This window comes from Ostrea edulis, chromosome 5 (genome assembly GCF_947568905.1).
Source record: "Ostrea edulis chromosome 5, xbOstEdul1.1, whole genome shotgun sequence".
Lineage (NCBI taxonomy): Eukaryota > Metazoa > Mollusca > Bivalvia > Ostreida > Ostreidae > Ostrea > Ostrea edulis.
In genome coordinates this window covers 79,850,100-79,876,176 of record NC_079168.1, presented here as the reverse complement: position 1 = coordinate 79,876,176, position 26,077 = coordinate 79,850,100, and the positions used below count along the sequence as shown (strand labels likewise).

The 26,077-nt window shown below is 36.5% G+C and overlaps 1 protein-coding gene across 2 annotated transcripts; it reads right to left on the bottom strand.

Annotated features, from left to right (window-relative positions):
* Nucleotides 1–188: 188 nt before the first annotated feature.
* On the bottom strand, nucleotides 189–13,535 carry LOC125651008 (neuroglobin-like). Of its 2 annotated transcripts, XM_048879609.2 has the most exons (4): nucleotides 13,178–13,535; nucleotides 10,792–10,948; nucleotides 3,055–3,286; nucleotides 189–1,016 (listed from the first exon to the last, which is right to left on the bottom strand). In XM_048879609.2, the coding sequence occupies exons 2-4, from the start codon at nucleotides 10,941–10,943 to the stop codon at nucleotides 861–863; spliced, it is 540 nt and encodes a 179-aa protein (XP_048735566.2). In that variant the 5' UTR covers nucleotides 10,944–10,948; nucleotides 13,178–13,535; the 3' UTR covers nucleotides 189–860. The 2 variants fall into 2 exon arrangements, with proteins under 2 accessions (XP_048735566.2, XP_048735567.2); XM_048879610.2 differs by lacking the exon at nucleotides 13,178–13,535 and having other exon boundaries at nucleotides 10,792–11,644.
* Between the last annotated feature and the right edge of the window lie 12,542 nt (nucleotides 13,536–26,077).

Below are 26,077 nucleotides of genomic sequence, written 5' to 3'. Positions count from 1 at the left end.
CAGTCATCGATACGTTCAAGAGGCGTCACTGCGTGGAGGCTAATTTCACGTTCGGGAGTCGCCACAGTGTAGAGGTTCTACGTTAGAGAACGCCATATAGCGTTGGACTATCATTGCTAAGTTCATGAGGCGTAAATGTTTGGAAATTACCACAGCGATAAAACTATGTTCATCATGATTGGGGGTGATTTATCGTTCAGTAACAGATTTATTCGGTATAACGATCAGAATTCCCACATTCTACTCAGTATCAAAAGCAATCAATATATTCATGACAGGAAAATACCATATCCTATGATGAAATGCACAGCAATCAAGCACACCATAAAAAGAACATCATATAGATCTCACAAATGTTAAGTGTCACTTAGGACTAATACTAAGGCGAGAAACTTATAGAAGAATTTTATTAGAATATGGACATGTAGTGAATATTTGATTATCAGAGCGCGTAATTTCTTTACCTCTTGCGTAATTTACATTTGATTACATAAAATTCATACCACTTTTAAAAATATTTAATTACGATGATAGAGATATATGTTTCATTTGTATGACAAATTGCGCTTACTGTTTCATCTGTCAAGTCACATTGAAGTAATTGATTAATTAAATAAAACCAACAGTATACAGAACTTTCATAATTCACTATAACATATTTTGAGTTAATGACTATACATACACATGGCGTCTATAAGTCAATTTAGACCAGTCGTGAATAAATGGTGTTTAATCAATATGACGTAACGTTGTCGTCGCAGTCGATGAATTCCGAATGGTTCGTCCTCTCGCCTTGTATATCAAAGAGAACACTGCATCAGGATATAAGTCAAAAGTTGTCAACACTTTCTAAATCTCGCTCATATCTCGTTTTTCTGATTCCGTCCTCTCCGAATTCCCTCCTGAAATCTCGCTTTTAGATAGTCAAACACATGTGTCCATGCGCGTGCAATATCGGGAGTGAAATCGTCCTCCAGCTTTTCTTTGAATGTGTCTCGAATGGCAGGCCATAAAAGCTAAAATCAATGAAACATTTATTGAATTTATTTCCATAAGTTAATGAACTCCTCGTGTCTTATCTTTAAAGACGACAAATACTTGATATGTTCAAAATTATATTTTCGAAACCAAATATTTTGAGACATGCATTTCTAAATGAGTATCTGACTGTACAAGTTATAAATGTATAATCACATTTTCTCTTTTTCCTCCTGAATTGGTAATATTCTTTTCCCCGTCCACTCTTTTTTTTTTTTTTTTTTTTTTTATAACTTTTTGTTTTGTAAACTTTACTTCGTATGCAAATAATTTTATATATATGCTCCAATCCCTTACGATAATATCATATACTTTTTTGCTTATAATTTACACTTCATATATATTATTCATTATTATAATATCAATTGTACATGATGTACACCAAAAGAAAAGTATTAATTAAGCTCCACATCCAGCCTTTCCATGTATCGCTTTACATAATAAATATTTATCAGTATTTTTAAACCCGAATTTCGGAGTAAATTCTCAAAGACAGACTTCCAACTACTGAATTTTATATTGTTACATACGAGGGCTGTTTAATATGTAATGTGTATTTTACCACAGCGCGATAACGCTTTGCACAATTTCTTAGATGATGATACTCTTGAATAGCTCTATTTAATACCTTTCCAACGGTATGAACACATGCATTTAGCTCCACATAGTTTTAAACTTAGAGTCATTTCAATAGAGTCGGTCGTTAACCACTGTTGTAAAAATGATTGGGAAACGGGTTGAGAATATTGAAGAAATTAGAGCTTATATCAAAGTTCGCACAAAACTCGGCCATTCGGTAATGCAGATTTTTACTGAATTGGGGGACGTTTATGGGTCTGATAAGGTATCTTATGAGACAGTTCGTAGGTGGAGAAAGAAATTTCTGACTGGCACAGAATCCGTCAAAGATGCAGCAAAATCTGGCCGACCTGTGACTGTAAAAGGCAAGGCAAATGTCTCAAAAGTCAGGGAAATAATTGAAAGTAATGGCAGATACACGATTCGTGATATTGCCAAAGCTGTTGGTATATCGCGGGTGCATTTCATTTTGAAGCGTATTTTAAAAGTACGAAAGATTTCTGCCAAATGGATACCGCATATATTGACAGATGACCAATAACGGGTACGAGTACAAACCGCTAAGCAATTGCTCAAAATGTTTCCCAAATTCAATCAAAGACAATTTGCAAACATTGTTACTGGTGACGAACCATGGGTTCACCATTTCGAACCAGTAAGAAAAATTGGAAACAAAATATGTCTAACTAAACACGCCGGTAGAAGGCCTGTAGTTGACAAAAGAACCAAAGCACAAAGAAGGTTTTTATTGCATATTCTTCTCATGTGATGGTATAGCCGTACAAAATCCGGTGCCGAAGGGCAAAAGTGTTACAGGGTGGTATTACCAAGATGTTATACTAAAAAAAAAAAGATCAAGAAATATTATCATAAACGACGCCAGGATCTAGGCATGTTCGTCTACTTCATGATAATGCTCCATCGCATACATCTGAGCTTGTGAAGCAATTTTTGAAGTCGTAGAAGGTTATCGTCTTGCCACACCTACATACTCTCCAGATCTAGCCTCATGCGGGTTTTTTTTCCTTTTTCCAAAACTTTAAATGTTCTTATCTGATCGCCGTTTCAAGTCCTGACAAGCCCTTGGCTCAGCTATCAGTCAGTGCCTCAGAGGTCTACCTAAATCAGCGTACTGTGACGCATTTCAGAAATGGATTCAGAGATTGAAATTTTTATTTCAAACCGCGGAGAACACTTTGAAGGGATGTAATGCTCATTTCACTATTTGAGTCGAATGCTTTTGGGATATCGCACAATACACATTGCATATTGAACAGCCCTCGTATGTAGTTATTCACTGCAACTGCTGAAGTTAATTTTGTTTTCAAGAATAACCATGTACCCATTATTATATAGTTACGTAGCTCGAAAGAAAATAAAGCATATATTGATATTATCACCTCACAACTTCCAGAATTTATTTATAGTAACACTTACGCTGACCATTTCCGGTCGGACATTGTAGGAGGCGTGTCGTTCCCCCATCACTATCAGGATATTGGTCAGTATAACGGAGTCCTCTAGACTCTCCACGGCAGCCCCCAAACCGTCCATCACGATCCGGGAATGCGTCTGGAGTTTTTCCTCGTCCAGCACCACCTCCCCGTCAACCTCCACGCTGGTCAAATTGTGGAACAGCTTCTTCAGGTCTTTGTTCTTTTCAAACAACCTAAGCGAACAAGATAAGTTATTCTGGCATTGTAAAAGAATTTACCGAAAGGGGTACTTTTTATGAGCTTGCTTTTTTTAAAGATGAAAGCGGATTTACAAAAGCCATTGTGTGATTTGTTTTCCCAATCTCTCTTGATATTAAATTGTAGTTTGTAATTATCGTCATTAATTAAACGAATAAAATATTACCTAAAATACCGTATTGATGCATGTCATGAATGCAAAGAAAGCTTAATATGTTGTTACATATATATTTAGGCTGCAGTTTGGTTTAAATTTTCCCGCAAAACATGTGAATTGGAAATTGTTATATTAAACTATGGTTCAAAAATTTGGATATCTGATTTTAAACCTCCTCCCAAAATTTAGATTTTATTCCTGCTAACCCCCCCCCCCCCAATCAAATATTGATGGAACTTTTTTTGCAAATCATTCAAATTTCTTTTTTTAAATCATGTTGAAAGTACACAATAAATCATCCAGTTTAATAGTCAGAACAGGGTGGTTTTGGTAAATTTATGAAGACTTGCTTTGAAATGCTAGGTAGACCAAAGAACTTGGTAAAATCAATTGACTAAGAAATAAAGTTCGTTTTCGTGGATGTTGCAGGATAACCTCCGAGGTCGGGAAATGTTTTTTATTTTGAAATGTAAAAGCCGTGGCGTTAGTTGAGGCTTTTATATTTCAAACAACATTTCGAAATCAAGGAGGTTATCCTGCATCATCCATGATAATAAGAACTTTATTTCTATTCTACTACGACTCAGAAATATACAGCCGATTGTTTACTAAAGCCCTTTCACACATTCACGGATGAGACACCTGATCATCCTGGATTGTCAATCCGTGATAATCGGTCATCACCGTGCACAAACCGTATACGCATCCGGCGTTGTCCGGGACCATCCGGCATGGTCAAACCCAATACCACCTTCACGAATTTTTCTTACGAGTCCCTTACGGATCTCCGACTCGTAATCAATCGCAAATCACTCGTAAGGATCCGTGAAAGTAGGGGCAAAATTTTTGACATGTCAAAAAAATTTCACGATTGTCCACGGATTTCATTTTCCGTAAATAACTTGTAACAATCCGTAAGTATCGTAAACTGCTCGTAAGAATCTGTAAAACACTCGTAAAAAGTTTTTTTTTTTTTTTTACGAATCTTTGCGGTTAGTTTACGATATGTTACGAATACTTTAACGAGTTGTTTACGGATTATTACGAATGCCTAAGTGATATTTACGATTTTATTCACGTCGGGTTACAATCGCTTTACGGATTGTTCAGAGTCATTTCGAGCGCTTTACGTATAGACACGATGCAAAATCTGACAGTTTCTTTCAGTTATCAAGACATTAAAAAAGTTACACATCTTACATACAATATACATACATGCTGTTCCAAGTAATGTCAGTTGTCGAATGATGATACAAAGCCAATTGCGAACACTTTTGAGTCAAAAACGTAAACAATCGTAACTAACTCCTAACTATTCGTAACAGCACGTTATCAATACGTTAACAGGTCGTGATTTACACGTAAAAGCTAAGCTAAATCGTAATATACTCGTAACAATCCCTTAAAAGCTCATAAATTGCTCGTATTTATCCGTGTTCACTCGCAACAAATCGTAAATGTTTGCCGTAAATGCATCACAAGAACTCGTAATAAACCGTAAATAGCCAGTAAATACTCTTAAAAAGTTCTTAAATAGCTCTTTAAAGTGTGTAAGTCGTAACAATCCTTGGAATCTTACGAATTTGTGGAATGCGTAAGGATCCGTAAGAAAAATCCGAGAATGTGAAGGTACCATAACCGGGGGAAAAATTAAACATGTTTAATTTTTTCCTCGGGTCGTCCTGGAAGAAAATCCTCCGTAATGATCCGTGTATCAACCGAGAGGTCCGTGTATCAACCGAGACGTCAATGTAGCCACCGAAGAATCCGTGTAAAGTCCGGGGTCCTCCGTGTACGAAACTTTTCTGCTGAAGAACACGAATGTCCACGGATTGTTCCCGGAAACTACACGGACAGTCACGATAAACGCAAGGGAGAAAGATCGTGATAATCCGTGGACATTCGCGGATCTCCGTGGATTGACCGGCAGAAACCGTGATTTTCCGTACGATCCGTGATCACGATGGCACCGATCAGGGCTGCGTTCAAGATCGTAGTTGCTAGGCTAGATATCTAGGTATTTTGAACGCACTGTAGCTTACTTCGAATCATTTTAAATTTCAGTCATGTCGATGACCTTCCAATATGACCCGACTTACAGGAAGCCGTTTATAATTTGCAAATTGTTGTTTATACGAAGGTAGACGCCTTTATTTAACTCAAACACAATATTTCTTACGTCGTAATATTTTTACTGTAGAGATATTGAAGTGTTAACTGTGAAGTATTTCACATAGTGTTGGTAGATCCCTTGTAAATAGATACTTTAAGTAGTTGGGATCCCGAGGGAATCCGGATTAGAATAAGTCCTCAGTACCCCTTGCTTGTCATAAGAGGCGACTAAATGGGGCGATCCTTCGGATGAGACCGCAAAAACCGAGCCCCGTGTCACAGCGGGTGTGGCACGATAAAGATCCCTCTCTGCTCAATGGCCATAAGCGCCGAGCATAGGCCTAAATTTCGCAGCCCTTCACCGGCAGTAGTGACGTCTGCATATGAGTCAACCATACAAGTTCCTCTCTTTGATAATTTACGTGTCTGAGATAAGGTATGATAATAAGACCAATTTATATTTGTATATACATGAGTGTGTACATGTAATATGGTATTTTTTTCTGCCATCCCCTAGAAAGTCATGAAACAAATTGGTTCTAACTCTTCTTTTTTCTCTCTCTCATTTTTTTTTTTTTTTTTACAAAGTGTTGTATTCGCTTGTAAACATACTACCTGTATTTATGATACATGTACATCCCTTTCCCTTCCGCACAGAAAAGAAAGAAATAAGTGTAAATAACAACGAAATGCCTATGCACTGGAAAGCATATCTACAAAGATAAGAAATACCTTATTTACTACGTACATGTAAATACGGCATGTAAACACCTAGAGTGTTTTATAACCCATAGAACAATGTTTTCAATCAGCCAGTACTTTCCATTTGTGTAATATTGTGAATATTGATGAACTAATCTCGCAACCAATGAGAATGTAGGTCACCATTTGACAGGCAGCAAATACGTAACGTTAAGAAAGTCACGCCCTACTGAAAGTCCATGGCAAACAGAGATTTGTACTACGACGTCACAGAAACCAATGACACCAGAAGACTAGAATTTTGCACCCGGCGTTGGCCGGCTCCTGATCCGTGAATGTATGAAAGGGACTTTCTACAGCTACGAATTATGTCACCGTGACGTCATGGCAGTTTCCGAAATGGACTAGGCCTACATGTTTTTTGCTGATGAGAAGGGTAGGATGGTATCTATTTTGAAAAAAAATTTTTTTAAGTATTTTGTTTGATGTTTACGAATTGTATCAACTGTTTTGAATACACCACAGGGGCTAAGCCCGTTTGGGCCCGAACTCTGTGATACCATCAATAAAGAAAGAGGTCTAACTCTGACCCAGATGAAAGAAAACTACCTACTCGCTTCAAGTACCTACAAAATCAGAAACTAGGTGTGATATGCAGGATTTGTCGGTCTCCCTGTATAGATTAATGTTTCAACTACTTGCATGCCAAATTTCAAGCCACGGCTTTTATATTTCAAAGCAGCATTTCTCGACCTCGGAGGTTATTCAACAATATACACAAATACGTGATCATCATTTCTCAAATAAATATTGATATGTACACAGAAATTATGTAAATCTACCAGAATCGTCGATAAATCTGAAGAGTAGAAAAATTAAGCATGAGCATCTTACACATCTAAGTAAAGTGCCACTATCTCAAGTAGAAGTATTTAATTCATTCAAACTGAATAATTGATCAAAAGATTGTTTCAAGCCTTAACATCTTTTTTCTCTTTCTACGTGAACGGTCGATAGAAGCAATAATATTAAATCTAAAATAATAGTGTGAATTGAAATTATATTGTAATTTAGTATGGATTTTATTTATTCTACACCCGCTAGGAACCTTGATCATCATGGAGAGATTTATCAAATTCAAAATCTACAGTGCATATGGATATGAATATCATTAAGCAAGACGTTTCATGTCAAGGTTAAGATTTTGTTTTAGAAATATATTATATAGAGAGTTGAAACAAACTAATCTCATTCAATTAAGAAAACTGGCTGAGTTCACCATTTATCAGTAATTGTAAAGCTAAAAATGCAATCACACTAGTGACAATTTTTATTCTAATCAAGCTGAGAATAAGGCTTCGTCGATAATGCATTGAACTGGTAGACAAACTGCAAACCCATTATCGCCATTGAGAACATATGATGTTTCTACTGTACACAGATTGTAAAGATCGAAGGAAGTCTTCTAGTCCCGGTTCCATGTAAACATTTAAAAGATAATTCACAATTTTTTCTTCTATCAAACCCAGTGTGTCCGTTATTCTAAGTGCAAATAATCTTGTAACAGCAACAGGAATATAAACATGTTTTACACCGCCACGGTTAGAGCGTTCGCCCTGCATATGAAAGGCCGGGGTTCAAATCCCAGCGGTTACAGACCTAAGTCGGTCGTTAAAACAGGTAGTGACAGTTCCATCGCCAAACGCTCGGCATCAGGTGTGAATGCCACGGGTCCTCGGAGATGACCTTAAAAAACGGATGTCCCGTGTCACTGTAGGTGTGGCACGCTAAAGAACCCTCACTGCTCAATGGCCGTAAGCGCCGAGCAATCTCTCACCAGAGGGCGTATTACGCTGCGCTACAACACCTCTGTCAACGTCTGAATGTCAAGATTCTTGGCAAAACTTATTTTTACCTATTTCATTATAAAGTATGATTTTACAAGTTTTAGTGTTAAGCTTAAAACCTTACAGTAAGTTCACAAAAACAACGAATTCCATGATTATTCTAGTATTATTGGATGAATGAATATTTATATAAAATCTTTTAATTCGCTCAGGTGTCTCATATTTACCAGCTTCTGTGTTTATAAAATTCAGACAAGTGTTTGATTTGCTTAGATATGATCATTACAGTTTGATATACTAAGTTAGTTTTAGTACGTTTTGATATGATTTTTAGACGTTGACAGAGGTATTAGTGGAGCATAGCGGGAACGATAACTCTGGGTAGAGATTGAGCGCCGAGCATAGACCTAAATTTGAAGCCCTTCACCGGTCTTGGTGACGTCTTCATATGAGTGAGAAATTCTCGAGACAGACGTTAAACAAGATACAATCAATCATATACATGTTTACACGTGTAGACATTTGTAGGAATAAGATTGACATTGTTCCTGAATGTGTAACAGTATTTTGATTATTAAATTTTCATCATCCTTGTGTATTCGATTGTGCCAGTTGAGCTGGCAGAGTTTGTGTATAGTTTTGCTCCTTGATATGTAATTGCCAAAATCCATTGCTCCTCGAGAGCAGTGATGCACATTCTCCTCGCGTTACCCCGTTTACCTGTTCAATATAGAGAACTCAAAGCGGGTGTGAACGGTCAACTGGGATGCTTATACCCCTCCTTGACACCCGATCTCACCTCTGGTATGTCTAGGAGTCCATGTTTAACCTGTATTCTTTATGGGATTTATGCGATTGACTGCTGTTTAAGATCTTCTCTTTTAATGTATGTTTCAATTTACACACCGCCATACAATGCCATCTTTCAATGTACATGTAGTATTAACTAGATATGTATACATATTACGTTGATGTGATAAGATGTCTGTCTTGTGCAATAAAAGAGATTACTACTAGTAACACCCAATCAAGTAGAGTTCCTAATAAAGTTACGTCATTTCAACTTTGATTTCTACCCAATTCGAATCGGGCTTCCGGTCAAAGTTGATGGAGTTCAAAGACGGCGGCGGGAATAAACGTTGATAGTTGTAAGTGAAAAAAGATAAATCAAACATGAATAAGTTGTTTACGTTTCAAAATATTCATTGTACTTTGATTATATATAATTGTGCTGGAAGTACATGTATATAATGTATTATGCAAAATTCATTTTCAGAAGAAAACAAGATATTTTTGTGAAACACAAATGCCCCCCGATAATGAACAATTCCAAAGATGGCCAAAGTCACAAGAACAATTATCTTGGTACAATGTACCAGTAAAAAGATCTTGTCACAAGAAATGTGCAACATGAAAGTTCTAATATAAATTTACCATTTTGAAGTTATGACCAATGTCAATTTTTTTAAAGTAGGTCAAACTCCAAGGTCAAGGTCACAGGGTCAAACATTTTGGTATCCACGGAAAGGTCTTGTCACAAGGAATACGCATGTAAAATATCAAGCTCTAGCACTTACTGTTCAAAAGTTATTAGCAAGGTTAAAGTTTCTGACAGAATGACAGACAGGACAAAAACAATACCCCCCCCCCCCCCATCTTCTATCTCGTCACTCATGTATCTTATTACAGAAAATGTCACAAGTTATGTAAATTGGGAAAATATATCTATCAGTGTTCAACATTAAGAGCAGAAATTCAATATATTAATACAAGCTTATCCTCACTACTATTATTGTACTTCATATATTAGAGTTGATATAACATGCATTATTGATTGATTGAATATTGTTTTACGTCCCTCTCGAGAATATTTCACTTATATGGAGACGTCACCACTGCCGGTGAAGGACTGCCAAAATTAGGCCTATGCTTAGTGCTTACAGCCTTTGAACAGGGAGAGATCTTTATTGCGCCACACCTGCTGTGACACGGACCTCGGGTTTTTTTTTGGGGGGGGGGGGTTGCGGTCTCATCCGAAGGACCACCCCATTTTGTCGCCTCTTCCGACAAGCAAGAAGTACTGGGGACCTTTCCTTACCCGGATCTCCACGGTACTCTATTACTCACGCTTTCGTATAATAAACAATTGTAATAAAGTTACAATATTATTATTCCGCATAGTCTTATTCATTGTGTCATGCTTTATTTTATGTTAAACATTTTATTATACAAATAATTTGTCCCGTGGGGATCCGGGTTAGAATAGGTCCCCAGTACCCCTTGCTTGTCGTAAGAGGCGACTAAATGGGGCGGTCCTTCGGACGAGACCGCAAAAACCGAGGTCCCGTTGCACAGCTGGTGTGGCACGATAAAGATCCCTCCCTGTTCAAAGGCCGTATGCGCCGAGCATAGGCCTAAATTTCGCAGCCCTTGACGGCAGTGGTGACATCTCCATATGAGTGAAATATTCTTGAAAAGGGCGTTAAACAATATTAAATCAATCATACAAATGATTTAATGTATATACATGTACGTTAAACCTATGAACTGTATGGTTCTTGGTAAAAATAAACAAACATACCTATACTATCCATGTATAGTATCATTCATTATGTAGTTGGACAAATAATAATAATAAAAAAAGAGATTAATGGACACTTACTTATGAAATATCATCATCCCTGCTCCGTTTAAATCTTGTCCAACGATTTTCCAGCTTTCCTTTACTAATCGGATGTCCTCGGGCGTCACATATGTCTCCAGCTCCCGCTTTTCGTGGCTGCCCTCTTCGATTCCAGAAAGGTTACAACCCATTTCGTCTAAGTTTAATTACCAAATTAGAAACAGAAAATCAGTATATGCACGCAGGGGTGCATGAGCCGAGTTGCATGGGATACATTGTAAAGCCAGGTATGACGTGGTATATTTATAATTGTGAAGAACTAATTTCAGTTTTAAACTTTTCGAGTTACTGTCCAGAAACCATATTTGTATGAAGTTTTCAATCTATATTCGGTCACTGTGACCTTGACCTTTGTTCTCCAAAATCAATAGGGGCCTTGCTTTGCTGGTATCCAACAATATATCCAAGTTTCATTTGATTCAAATTAAAAAATTTCTAGTTATCCTCCGGAAACCAAAATCCTTTTGGAATTTTAAATATATTTTCAGTCACTGTGACCTTGACCTTTGACCTATTTTCTCCAAAGTCAATAGGGGTCTTCCTTACCTGGTACATAACAATATCTTCAAGTATCATTTGATTCGGATTTAAACTTTCTGAGTTTTCATCCGGAAATCAAATATTTATGAAATTTTCATTTTATATTCGGTCACTGTGACCTTGACCTTTGACCTTTTTTCTCCAAAATCATTAGGGGTCTTCCTTACCTGGTACCCAACAATATATCAAAGTTTCATTTGATTTGGATTTAAACTTTCGGAGTTATCATTCGGAAACCAAATTTTCATTCTATTTTCGGTCACTGTGACCTTGACCTTTGATCATTTTTCTCCAAAATCAATAGGGGTCTTCCTTACCTGGTACCAACAAATATATATTAAAGTTTCATTTGATTAGATTGTAAACTTTTCGAGTTATCATTCGAAAACCAATTGTTGACGCCCGCCCGCATCACCAAACCAATAGCCGAGTTCAACTTCGTTGCAACTCGGCTAACAATGCTAAAACGCGTCTGATAGATAATTGTACACTTAGATTACACTCTATACTGTAGTTCGGTGGTGATATTAGTTAGCGATGGGGTGTTGCTAAAACGCGGAACGGAATTTAAGAATTCGAATGATTAATGTAAACAAGATAGCACCAAAAAATCGGGGAAAATGTTTCATTTTGATTACAATCAATATTTTGGGAATTGTTTACAAGCGGTAAAACAATTTTATCTTAAAATTTTGCATCATAAATTGATTAAGCGAATCAAGTTAAACGTTTGTATAAGAATTTACAAAGCCTTTTACAAGAATTTTGAAATTTCGGCATGGGCAGGTGTTAGCGAGCAGCGACACCCACGGGTAGAGAATGAAAAGAACACACGTGATTTATAACACCCAACACCCCCTGGCAAAACGTCATTAACGCACATGTACACGTATTTACACATAATAGTTACCGTGTATGTGTGTACTTACAACAGGGAGTGTGATATGTATAAATCAATAATAATTCATGATCTTATTAAGTCAACAACTTAAAAATCTTGTGTTTGATTTGTTATTTTTTAACTAACAGAGAATTAGTGACCGTTGCACTCCAATCCTAAATAGGAAGGACTTCTGGCAGTTCATTTCTAAACTAAATACTTGTATCTTAACATTTAGATTAATAATGAGATGACTTTTCATTCCATCCAAGCATAAATTCTCTGTTAACCTTTTAGCTATTTTATATATTATGAAATAAATCTGTTGATTCCTCTTACGATGGATCGTAAACTTCACTTTGTTTTTCATTGGTTCTGTTTCAATCTTGCTGTGTGTCTTCGAGTTCAACACTAATCTACAGGATTTAGGTAAATGTACGAACTTTCACATAAATTCATCCCAAATGAGGCAAACCTTTTATACAATAAAATTACTATCCAAAATATTTTCCGTAACCGGTAAGAAGAAGTTCTATTCTAACCCGGATCCCCACGGGATCTTGTTGTGGCCCAACCTACCCCCCCCCCCCCCCCCAATGTGTCATGGTAAGTTTGTTCAAACCATAACTCCATTCATAATAGGATGCTAAAAAATATCATTCTCCTCGATGATTTAGTAACCCCCCCCCCAATTTGTCATGCAAACTTTTTCTTGTGAGCAATGTCTTCAAATCATTGTGAAATTCCGTACTTAAATAAAAGTAAACACTGGTGGTGATTTGTTGCATTGTTTCTTGGAAGTTATTGATAGTCAAATCATATTATATCTTATTTTCATATTTTATTTTCAATTTACCCTGTACATAACATCCAAACACTTTAACGTCTTTCCAAATAAATCAAATTTGAATTAAATTTTTGTGTTACCATTCTAAATGTACTCACTATTTTGCCTATTCCTCTAGTTGTCGAGCGAAAACATCGTCACTGGTCGAATCTGGGGTTGTTTTTTTTTCTGTGATGTTAAAATAACAAGCCAAATATGACTAATCAATAAAAGTCCGACAAAGTAACTCCTAAAACTTGCATAAATCATAAATAATTGATGAATACGTTTAAAAAGAAATTTTTACCCATGCATACATACAAACGATCTTACATTTGATTTTGAGATAGAAAATTGATAATTGTTCCTTAGTCTAGTATATAGCGTTAGTGGGTGTATGTACATGGGCGTTGTGATGACACGTGCGTTAGGGTGTGGGTCAATTAGTAATCCAAATAGCAGAAAGCGGAAAATTGAAAGTTGGAGCTTCAATCACAGAACGAAAGTCAACACAGCAAATGAAACAAAGAAAACTTCACTTTACACGAAAGTCAATATTTCCTTGTCTTTGCAAGAGTGTTATTTTAGGAGACAATGTTCAGTTGATGGCGACAGAATTAATTAGGTATACCATGATTTGTTTAAGTAACGAAGACAATAATTGTAGCTGATGAGGGGAGGATTTAATGGGCATATCTGTGATTAATGGATAGATATTTGGGAATTGTTTTTGTGTATAATGAAATGTTTCTTTATCTTAGCACGCTGCGTACTTTTCCTCTAAGTAAAAATATTGAGAAACTCTGTCATCAAGCACGAAATATTTTCATTTAAGATTCTGAGCGATCTGGCGAATAACAAGGACTTTAACTAGGACTGTAAGCCAAGAGGGATGCAAGTGGGGTTCTAGGAAAGCCAGTTTTCAAAGATCAGTCCGCACCCCTTCTGGGAAATCCTGATTACGGGCCCCGGACGATAATTCCCCGGCACACTGACTGCTTAGGTCAATATTGGAACTAATTGTAACGTATACATTGTTTTTCAGCGCTGGTCGAAAAGGCCCGAGGAGTTGAAATTGAAATAAAACCTCCCGGAACTTTCTAATATAGATATCCCTGTTTAGCGATATGCCACTAACATCATGTCTTGTACGTTATTTTTACGTCCCGACCGAGACTTCTCCAGTTTTAGGTAGAGTGCCACTAATTTGACCTATGCATGACCTTAAGCGTTTGGGTCATGATATCGTCGGTTACCCACGGCTGCTTCTCCTTGATTCTCTCTATTATCAGAGGGAGAGTGTGTACACTCAAAGCCGGGGGTTGCGACGGTGGGGTCATGGATAATGTAAATAGACCATAGAGAAAATTTGGACCATTATCGTAACATTTCCCCCAATATATGATGTGAATTTTTAGTTTTCTGTTATCTATTTTGCTTTTAATATAACAAAAACTAATTTAACATACGTTCATAGTCCCTAAAACGTTCTACTTTCCCACTTGAACAGTAAGCAAATGATGAGTGAATGATGAAGAACGCTGAACAAACGGTATGTGAACGAAAAACGCAACTTGGTGAACGGTTAGTGTACGGTAAACGAACACAGAGCGCAAACATGAACACTTAAAGTGAACAGTGGACGCAAGATGAAACGATTTATTCGAAATATCTCTGGTATATTATCCTTGCATGAGTCCCCCGAGGGATGCATTCTCTCACCAGAGGGCACGTTACGCAAGCTTCTCTTAATAATTCTTTATTGCGAAAGACATACATCTTTTAGCATTATAACAATATTGAACATGGATAATAATTACAAAGCTGAAAATAAACGGCCAATTCTTACAAAGACATCTAGCAGATGTAAATACAATAGTATAACGAGCTATAACTGTGTTGGGATGCCAACACAAATGTCTCCGAACACCTCCCCACGCCAGAAATGGTTTTTGATGCCAGAAATGGACTCAGAATCCTCCATCAAACTTAGAGAGTAAATTAGGTTGAAATTCGACGGACTGGAATTTTCGCCGCCATTTTCTTCAATGGCGGCCATTTTGAAACATTTGAAAATTGATTGGAAGGAAATACTGATGCTAGAAATGAACTGTTGACGCTCAATTGACCCCAGAACCCTAATGTTGTAGAGATTTTAACACTTTTAAAAATTTCGGTATATGGCGGCCATTTTGAAAATGGCCGCTCAAAAAAAAAAAATTGATGGTGGAAATGGACTCGGGGTCACAATTTTACTCTAGAAATAAAAATTGGTTGAAATCCGACAATTTTGAGTTTTTGACTTTTTTGGCCGCCATCTTGAAACGGCGGCCATTTTGAAAATTTGAAAAGTTGATTGCACCCCTCCTCATGACCCCCTATCAGTTTACAAAGTTTGAAGTGGATCTGTCGAAGCACTTTCATACAATCGAGCGGACAAATTTCTCAGGAAAGAAGAGGAATAAGAAGAAGAAGAAAATAAGAATAACTAGATTCGATCTCGTTGCGAGCAACGAGTGGGTCTTCCGTCCAAATTTAGATGTGATTAGATAAGAATTTGACTGACATTTTCGTTCATAAATAATGATACAAATATATTGTCTAGACGTACAATTTAGCTTTGGTAATGTTTTACAAATATTGATCATTTAAATGTTATAAATTAAAGACTCTCTCTACCTCTCGGCAACTAATTAAAGGGGTCAGCTTTTTTTCGAGAAAACAATTAATAATGTTATTTACTGCGATACAGATTCGACTGATCATGCGAGTCATGCCGCCCGGAGGCCTATTTTTTTTTTATATCATTCTAGATATATCTTGCAAAACTGAACAAATTTTGTTCTACATGTCCTATGGAAATTTTCTTAAGAAAAAAGTTATTGATTGCGACATTTATCAGACTGTTAAGGCGAGTCATAAGGCCCGTGGGCCTTTTTCTTGATATCGTTTGAAAGATCTTGCAAACCTGAACAACTTTTGGTCTACATGTTTTATCAAAAGTTTCTCCAGAAAAAAGCTATTGATTGTGACACTAATCAAACTCTTCAGGCGAGCCATGAGGCCCGTTCGCCTTTTTCATGATGTTGTTTGAAACATCTTGCAAAACTGAACAACTTTTGCTCTAGATGTCTCATTAAAAGTTTCTTGACTAAAATGTTATAGATTACAACAATAACCCAACTGTTCAGGTGAGTCATGAGACCCGCAGGCCTTATTCTTAACACCGTTAGTAACGCTTGCGAATCTGAACAACTTTTGTTCTACATGTCTTATCAAAAGTTTCTCGAGAAAAAAGTTATTAATGTTATTAATTGTGATACAAATTCGACTGTTCAGGCGAGCCATGACCCCCGCAGGCCTATTTTTTGATATCATTAGATAGATCTTGCAAAACTGAACAACTTTTATTCTACATGTTTCATCAAAGTTTCGTGAGGAAAAAGTTAATCATTGTAACAGAAATTCAATGGTTCAGGCGAGCCATGAAGCCCATGGGCCCATTTCTTGATACGGTACGAAAGATCTCAATAAACTGTAGAACTTTTGTTATATATGTCTAAAAAAAATATTTACGAGTATAACGTTATGCGACATTTATCACTGTTAAGGCGAGTCATAAGGCCCGTGGGCCTTTTTCTTGATATCGTTTGAAAGATCTTGCAAAACTGAACAACTTTTGTTCTACATGTCTTATCAAAAGATTCTCGAGAAAAAAGTTAGTAATTGTGACACTGATCAAACTGTTCAGGCGAGCCATGAGGCCCGTTGGCCTTTTTCATGATGTTGTTCGAAAGATCTTGCAAAACTGAACAACTTTTGTTCAAGATGTCTTATTAAAAGTTTCTTGACAAAAATGTTATAGATTGCAACAATAACCCAACTGTTCAGGTGAGCCATGAGACCCGCAGGCCTATTTATTAACATCGTTAGTTAACCCTTGCGAAACTGAACAACTTTTGTTCTACATGTCTTGTCAAAAGTTTCTCGAGAAAAAAGTTATTAATGTTATTAATTGTGATACAAATTCGACTGTTCAGGCGAGCCATGACGCCCTGAGGCCTAGTTTTTGATATCATTAGATAGATCTTGCAAACCTGAACAAATTTTATTCTACATGTCTTATCAAAAGTTTCGTGAGAAAAAAGTTAATCATTGTAACAGAAATTCAATGGTTCAGGCGAGCCATGAGGCCTATGGGCCCATTTCTTGATATGACACGAAAGATCTCAATAAACTGTACAACTTTTGTTATATATGTCTAAGCAAAATATTTACGAGTAAATAGTTATGATTTAAAACGTGGAGAAAAATGAGACACTTTTTAAAACTCCATTTTCGACCCCTACCGAGCTTCCATACTAGGCACTTCCGGAAATTTTGAAAACCCAGGTGCACAACTACAACATGTCGTCTAACATCACTGAAAGTTTCAGCACTCTAGCTTTTATCGTTTTTGAGTTTTTGTCTGGACAAAATGGTCATCTGAAAATCGATAAAAGGGGGATAACTTCCAACCGGAAGTGATTTTTCAAAAATTGAAACGGCGGTACAAACTTCAAATGGCAACGCATCAATCCTGAAAATTTGAAGCAAATTGATCCAGCCATCTCCGAGAAATCTTCTGCACAAAAATCGGTAAGGAGAAAAAAAAAGAATAATAATAATAAGAAAAGTGAAAAATCAACAATAGAATAATAGAAGGGTCTTCCGCTGAAGACGGAAGACCCTAATAAGAAACGGAGCAAAAACAATAAGTCTCCGACACTTTGTGTTCGGAGACATAATGATAGTAAAAAAAGGAGAATGACGATACATATTATGGACTGTTCTTAGTTCAAAACCTTCAATTCGACTTTTAGATATATCGATGACGTTTTGTCTATTAACAATGATAGCTTTCATTCATATGTCGATTTGATATATCCCTGTGAGCTCGAAATAAAGGACACCACAGAGGCGTCCACTTCTGCTTCATACTTAGATATTTTATTGAAAGTAGACATTAACGGCAAACTGACAACTCAACTGTATGACAAACGGGATTATTTCAGCTTCTCCATCGTCAACTTCCCATATTTATGTAGCAATATTCCATTATCACCTGCATATGGTGTTTATATATCTCAACTGATTCGATATACAAGAGTTTGTTCTGGATATAGTCAGTTTTTAAATCGAGGTAAGCTACTGACAAACAAGTTGATGGTACAGGGATTTCAACAGTCTCGATTGAAGTCAGCATTTTGCAAATTCTATGGTCGTTATAACGATCAAGTTCGTCAATACAACCTCGCATTGGGTCAAATGCTGTCTGACGTGTTTCATACCGATTGTTAAGCCGTTCTTGGCACACTGATTTTGACTGCGGATAACTCCATTTACCTGATCAGGATATGGGGCTCACGGCGGGTGTGACCGGTCAACAGGGGATGTTTACTCCTCCTAGGCACCTGATCCCACCTCTGGTGTGTCCAGGGGTCCGTGTTTGCCCAACTATCTATTTTGTATTGCTTGTAGGAGTTATGAGATTGATCACTGTTCGTTATCTTCACCTTACAAATAAATTTTCCTAAGTTACAAAGTTCTTTAACATTGTTCACACTTAATAGTTGTATAAATTTGAACATGGAGGGTTTACTCCAGTAATACTTTTTCACTAATTTAGCTCTAATCTGACAATATGCAGACTAACAAAAAGTGGTATTCATCCTCAATTTCAGTGATACATGTTCTACAAAACCTTTTTTCACGTGGTACATTTTTATGTTTTATGTCTGCCAATTTCTATGGATAAATTATGTGATGATAATCTTATTTGGAGATATCCTTTTTGTACAATTTAGGAATAGATTTTTCTAGGTAATATTGCAAGCAAAAATTATCAACCAAATGTTTATACATGTAAATAGTGCATTTTGATTCATACTGCATCTTGTTATGTAACTTTTGAATAAAATGATCCTTCAATCTTTGCTGTATTATACATTGGCAAACAAACATGGCTATTTAAGTTATTTTGATCGTGCCACGTATAACTAAGTCCCAAACAATCAAGTTGTTCCTTGATAAAAGTAGCCCAGTTACACCTCTGTCAACGCTTGGAATCACGTGACAATATAATCACATGATATAAACAATCATTCTCGTTTCCTTTCCCTCATCAGACTCTTTTCATAGCCCACTGGCACTTTGTTAACTACATGTTCACCATTTAGCTGTTTGTCTCTTACTTTACAAGTTTTATCGTATTGTTTACAGCCTTTCTTCCTTTTGATTCCATGTTTATATTAAATCACCACGTGAATATTCATACACATATTACGAAATAGTTCCAAATTTAGGATCAGAAAATACGCGATTTTAAATAATTTATGGAAAGCATCAATTTAATTGTACCAAAAACACTTAATATGGTTAAATATTTAGTCCAAAACATAAATGTTAAATACTAAAAACTTTTACAAGATTTCTATAAAAAGCCGTTGACAGAGGCATAGTGCGAGTAGCGCACGGTACTCTGGGTAGAGAATGCGGGGGATGCTGTACACGAGGTTCCGATGCATCTAGAGGGAAAGGTGTAAGCTCAATCATGTGATTTGTTCAACCAATAAAATTAATTTTCAATAACCGTAGTAAAATTATCGCCCCATCGGCATTTCGCCCCATGCACGAGCGCCTCAAAGTATTTTATGGTCGCCCCAAAACAGATCCACATAGTCGAATATCGAACGCCCCAAACTACAATTACGAACGCCCCAAAGTCTTATTATGAAAGCCCGAAGTCTTTTACGAACGCCCCATATAATGTAATAGATCAGTTTATCATTTTGACATAATAAGTAATCGCCACCATTGAAAAAAAAGTACTTGAAATAATTTAAAGTCATAATTACGATCACCCACAATAATGTGCTGGATTTATTTCTTCATTTTGCCTGTATAAATAATCGTCATCGTGAAAAAAAAAGCGTACTTGAAAATAGTCTTTTACGAACACCCCAAATAATGTACCGATGTACTGAATTTTTTTCTCTTTCTTTTTGCCTTCACAAATAATCGTGGCCACCTTTAATAAAAGTTATATATTGATTTAGTTAAAAATAATTACATGGTAATTATTATAATCAAACAAATACAGAAAAGCACCAAAGTCTTAGTACCTGAATGAACGCTCCACGAATCGAATTATACGAACACCCCAAATAATTTACTTAATTATTTCCTAACTTTGCCTTCGTGAATATTCACCATTATTGAAATAAATGTACATACAATAAAAGATTAACAATAATATTATAAATTTTAGTAAGTTAATGATAATCAACTGAAGAAATATGGTTTAACTTGATTTTCATTTCCATATCGGGTATTTGATATAATAATTAATTGTCGATACAAAATGCCGTGTTTGGATTGCATACATTAGATCAATCAGTTAGTATTTATTTATGTGTTATGCTGCTCAGTCAAATTCAATGAATTATGCTTTGATGCTTTAAGTTCACAAACTAAGTAGTAATATGATAACAAGGGCACTGTGGTTCAACAATTTTAAATTTATTCGCATATTGAAAACAATAAATTCAAAGTACGAAAGTAGACTTTAAAGTTTGGATACTGTCATTTCGTTTTAACTTTGTGGATATTTTTCATCAACCACGCCTGGGACCACAGACCTTGTAGAACTGCTGTAGTAACTGGCGTCCAGTCAGGAGACCCTCCTCATATTATCCCCACAAATCCTCATAGCGCTGTTGTCTCTCGGACCTCCTTCCTCTGCAATCTCTGGAGAGATCCCTCGGCCACCATTTGCCTTTGAAGCGGTAACTTCTCAGCCTCACTGTACAGCATTGGAACCAGGATGTAGAATGGTGGCGCAAGTATTAAAAGATTCCTGTGCCATCCCTCGCAATCGTTATTTGTCCTCGTGTCTTTCTTAAAAACGTTCCATGGTGGAATGGAAAGGTGTTGCTTTCCACCCAGTTCCTCTCCACGTAAGTCACAAGTGATGCAAATGCTGGATTTGACTCTACATCCTCTTTGATGCTGGTAAAGGCCTCCTGCACGATGTCAAATGGGAGGGCGAGAATTTTTCGCACTTTGGTGTACACATGGCGATCCTCGGTGTACAGGGTCTGTAGACCAACTTCCTGGACCTTTCTCCAGACTGCCTACGACCAGTGAAAATTAGACCCGAAAAGGGACACTCCAAGAATTGTTGTTCGCACTGCAGACCACATTGCATTTTCAAAATCTGCCACTACTGTCTGCACAGCGGCTCGTCTCGGAAGGATGTTGATTACTTCACGGAAAACTGTGATATAATCCGAAGTTTGTCTCCTTGTCATGAAAGCAAACAGAAGGTGAACTTGCTTCTGTTGATTTCCAAGAAACCCATGAATTGAAAACAGTTGCAAAAAAGGAGATCTCACAACCTTGAAAGTCCCGTCAACAAACCAGGTCTGGGGGTCAGCAAGGACGTCGAGTTGTTCCTCTGTCGCAAATAACAAGTAGCGTTGACCATCGGAAGTTATGTCGGCCTTAAGGAATCCCGTGGACAGGTAGCCGTCAGCCAGGACAAAGTCAGGGTACTTCGGCTCTTGGGGTCGCAACTTTTCCCTTGTCCTGTTAGCTATACGAACTATGTTGGCAAGCTTCGGGTGACTCTGTGGCGGAAGGTTGGCATCGCCCAGAGAAAACAAGGCTTTCTCAGCGATTGTCCCTGCGCTTACAAACACATTTTTAACGGACTGTTCTTTTACGGTCATTTTCTTAGCTGTCAGCAGGCCTGGGGTCCCCTCGTGGCAATGGCGTTGTTTTCCCATTGCGAAAGAGTTGCCACGCTCTTTTACAGTTGCCATGCAGTAAATGGATTTCTGCCGAACATCGCAGACGGAGGTAGCATCTCTGGAGACTGAAGGACTGGAACTAGCAGCTTTGGGGATGGAGGCGATGGATTGGGAGAGGGAATTCTGGGAACTGCAAAATACGGTGACGAAACATTAGGAGTTAACTGGAATGGAAATCGAATTCTCTCTGGAGACTCCGGAACAAGGATGCACTGTGAACAATGCCACTGGCGTTCCAAAGTTCCTTTCACCATGCATCTATATTCTGTATACGATACTCCTGAAATTAAAAAAACAAACATATTATATTACTCATAAAATATTTTAGATTGCTACCATATGCAATATTGTAAGAATAATAACTGTTAATTAAGAATGAATTCATCAAGATCAATACATGCTGATCTATTTAATCATTTTCTGAGGGAAGTCTGTGTGGAAATATTTCTGAAACTGTATTTCACTTTGCAATTGCCGTTACATTCATCCATTGAACCTATTTTGATAAAGATAACAATCTTACATTCAACCAAAATATTGTAGTATTTAGAACTGTGCATGAATTTATCCTGTCTATAAAGAGATTTGTGTAAACCAATTTCATAAGCAGTTATTTAATCGATGACTTTCATAAACAATATTACGTAAGAAAGGCCAATCCTAACAAGTATCAAAAATAGATAACAAAACTGAGACTCTCTTTTCATACATTAGCCATTGTATAAAATGAAAGGGTGATTCAAATGGTTTACTCAAACAATTTCATTCCAGAACTTCAATCATTCATTCAAAAACGAATAATACATAATATGTAATGTGTTACGACAATAAGTTCATTAATACTATCAATATCATATTGTAAGGTAAAATTTCAAGATGATTTCGTAAATACCCATGTGTTATTATATATATACATTTTAATTCTTTTTAAATTCAATGAATGTATACTCGGTCTTAATTACGATTTTAAAGAGGTAAAACGTCACTTACCACCTTCTTGCACCGTAAGCACTTCTCCATGTCTCGAAAAACCGAATGGAAATGAAACCGTATAAATTTTCATTCTGCAACTCAACTACGATAATTATGAGAGTTTAATATTGCTACAAAAACACAGCATTTCTTTTTATCAGTCGCACGTTCGGTGCTCCTCCCTTGAAGTGAAAAAATTTAATTAATAGGATACATAATTAGAGGGATTTGGTTTTAAAATACCACAACACGTAATGGTAAGAAAGCAGCTGGCAAATTGTGTAAATAATTCAAACAATGTATTTGCAATTTTAATTGTATCTCACATCTATCTCAGATTGAAATACCATCTTCTCTTTTACATAAAATTGATCGTATTAATAATATGTTTTAGAAAAAAATATATCACCAATAACATGGAATGTATTGACTACAATTTAACATGGACACAGACACCCCCCAAATAATCAATACATTCATGATTTCGTAACCACCTCCAGTCTACAGACAATCGGAAATTATTGTTTTTCTATATCAAGTATAATTATACTTTGATAAATTATGAAATTCAGATTCAAACCAATACGATTCTCTTTTAAAATAATATTATAAAACCTATAAGAAGATAATATTAGTGGGGCGCCCGTAAAAGACTTGGGGCGTTCATAATAAGACTTTGGGGCGTTCGTAATTGTAGTTTGGGGCGTTCGATATTCGACTATGGGGCGTTGTGTATCTGTTTTGGGGCGACCATAAAATACTTTGGGGCGCTCGTGCATGGGGCGAAAGTGAACAGTTCTCATGCTTCGTAGTGTGCAAAAGGAATATGTTTATAATGGGTTTGTGAGATACAGTTTCATCACCGACCATGTACGTGATCAGCATTCAAGGAATTTAAATATATATATATATATATATATATATATATATATATATATATATATATATATATATAGTTTACATAATTTATAGGCATGACTTGCAAATATACAGCCTAAAGGACACGGGTAATTAACAAACAACAAATTATGAATTTTTTATACTGTGATTAAGAGTCGTCTCCCGCCGTCTTCCACCGCTGAGGTGTTGACATGGGGTACCTCAGTACCGTTCCTTGTTTGTTAAATGCATATGTTGTTTTACTGCGATACAACGACAGTGACCCGATAAAACACTTAATTAATAAAACACCCTCATCCTATATTTTACGAAAGAAAATAATATGATCAATCAACTATCAGAATGTAGGCATGAGATGTCATATCTAAATTAACGAGAAATGGGGGGTAAAATATTCTGATATATTCTGTTTTTGTCGAATAAAAAATCTGAGACCGGACCGAAGTCCGGGTTTTAGTCACGGGACCGAGACCGAAGACCGGGACCAAGACCGGGTTTTAGTCAGTACCGGAGGATCTTCATCTTCCATAATTTCTATGTATTTAATCTAAACATATCATATAATATAAAATTACATTGCTCATAAAATGATAATAACTTAACACCATCGATATACATGCAGAGTTGGCGAAAGAGCGTAAAAAAAACTACCAGACATTATGTCCTGTAAATTAGGGATAATTTAGAAAATCTACCAGACAAGAAAATTCAGCAGAGATATTCGGTAGTCCGGTGTCTTTCGCTAACTTTGTACATGCAGGAAGCATGCGCAGATAAAATATATCTATTATGTACAGTGTATATTATATAAGGTGTATAGAGCGTTACATGCACCAGAGTCTCTGCATGTACAGATAAATGGAAAAGTAGAAAAAAATACACATCATATTCCAATATTTAGACTTCTTTGTGTGTTTATTATAAATCAAGAACGTGGTATTAGGTTTTAACTAATGATATATCTAAAAAAAAAAAAAAAAAAAAATTAAAAAAATACACAAGTCATTTGATTTTTTATGCACGAGTATGTATGTATGTATGTATGTATGTATGTATGTATGTATATATATATATATATATATATATAGGTAAAGAATAAAAAAAGAAAAGTAACTATTATCTATCTATCTATCTATATATATATATATATATATGGGGGGGGGGGGGTGTAAGATTAACTCGTAATTAGCTTGGTGGTGACACCCATAATTTATAGGCATGACTTGCAAATATACAGCCTAAAGGATACGGGTAATTAACAAACAACAAATTATGAATTTTTTATACTGTAATTAAGAGTCGTTTCCCGCCGTCTTCCACCGCGGAGGTGTTGACATGGGGTACCTCAATACCGTTCCTTGTTTGTTAAATGCATATGTTGTTTTACTGCGATACAACGACAGCGATCCGAGGCACGGTTTCAGGGAATAATCCCGGAATTGTAAATCATAGTAAAGAAAAATAATTTTTTTTTTAGAGAAACGCGTTACAAAAGTTTCAAATCCCAAAGGTCAATATCAGCACTTAGTAAGCTGGAATTACTTTTTGAGTGTAATGGGTGTATGTTTCCTTTAAGGTAGCGAAATGCATGTAGATTATCAAAATTAAAATGAGATCAATAATAATTAAAGTTATTAGAAGTCTAGACTTATTTCATCTTTGTGGAAATATTTAACAACACAAATCAATATGTATTCAATATATGCAATAAACCTCTTTCCACTCTTACACAAAGGTTCCTTTTTATGCCCCCCGAACGAAGTTCAGAGGGAGGGGGGGAATATAGGAATCACTCTGTCCGTCCGTCTGTCTGTGCAGATTCGTGTCCAGGCCATAACTTCTTTGTTCTTTGACATAGGCATACCATATTTGGCACACAAGTTGATCACCATGAGACGATGTGTCGAGTACCTTCATGACCTCTATATGACCTTGACCATTGACCTCTATGTCAAAATTAAAGGTGTTTTACAATGGATTCGTGTCCGGGCCATAACTTCTTTGTTCTTTGACATGAGTGTATCACCATGAGACGATGTGCCATGACCTCTATATGACCTTGACCCTTGACCTCAAAATTAAAGTTGTTTTTTTTACAATGGATTCGTGTCCGGGTCATGAGACGATATGTCAGGTACCTCCATGACCTCTATATGACCTTGAACTTATAGGGTTTTGACATAGTCATACCATAAGACATGGGTGTATCACCATGAGACTATGTGTCATTCATGACCTCTTTATGACCTTGACCTTTGATCTCAAGGTCAAAATTATATAGATTTATACCATGGA

Coding starts and splice junctions, on each gene's coding strand:
- LOC125651008 (XM_048879609.2), bottom strand. CDS start 10,943: ATGGGTTGTAACCTTTCTGGAATCGAAGAGGGCAGCCACGAAAAGCGG. Junction 3,287..10,791: donor GGGATGATGATATTTCATAA/GTAAGTGTCCAT, acceptor TTGTTCGCTTAG/GTTGTTTGAAAAGAACAAAG. Junction 1,017..3,054: donor TCCGACCGGAAATGGTCAGC/GTAAGTGTTACT, acceptor CATTGATTTTAG/CTTTTATGGCCTGCCATTCG.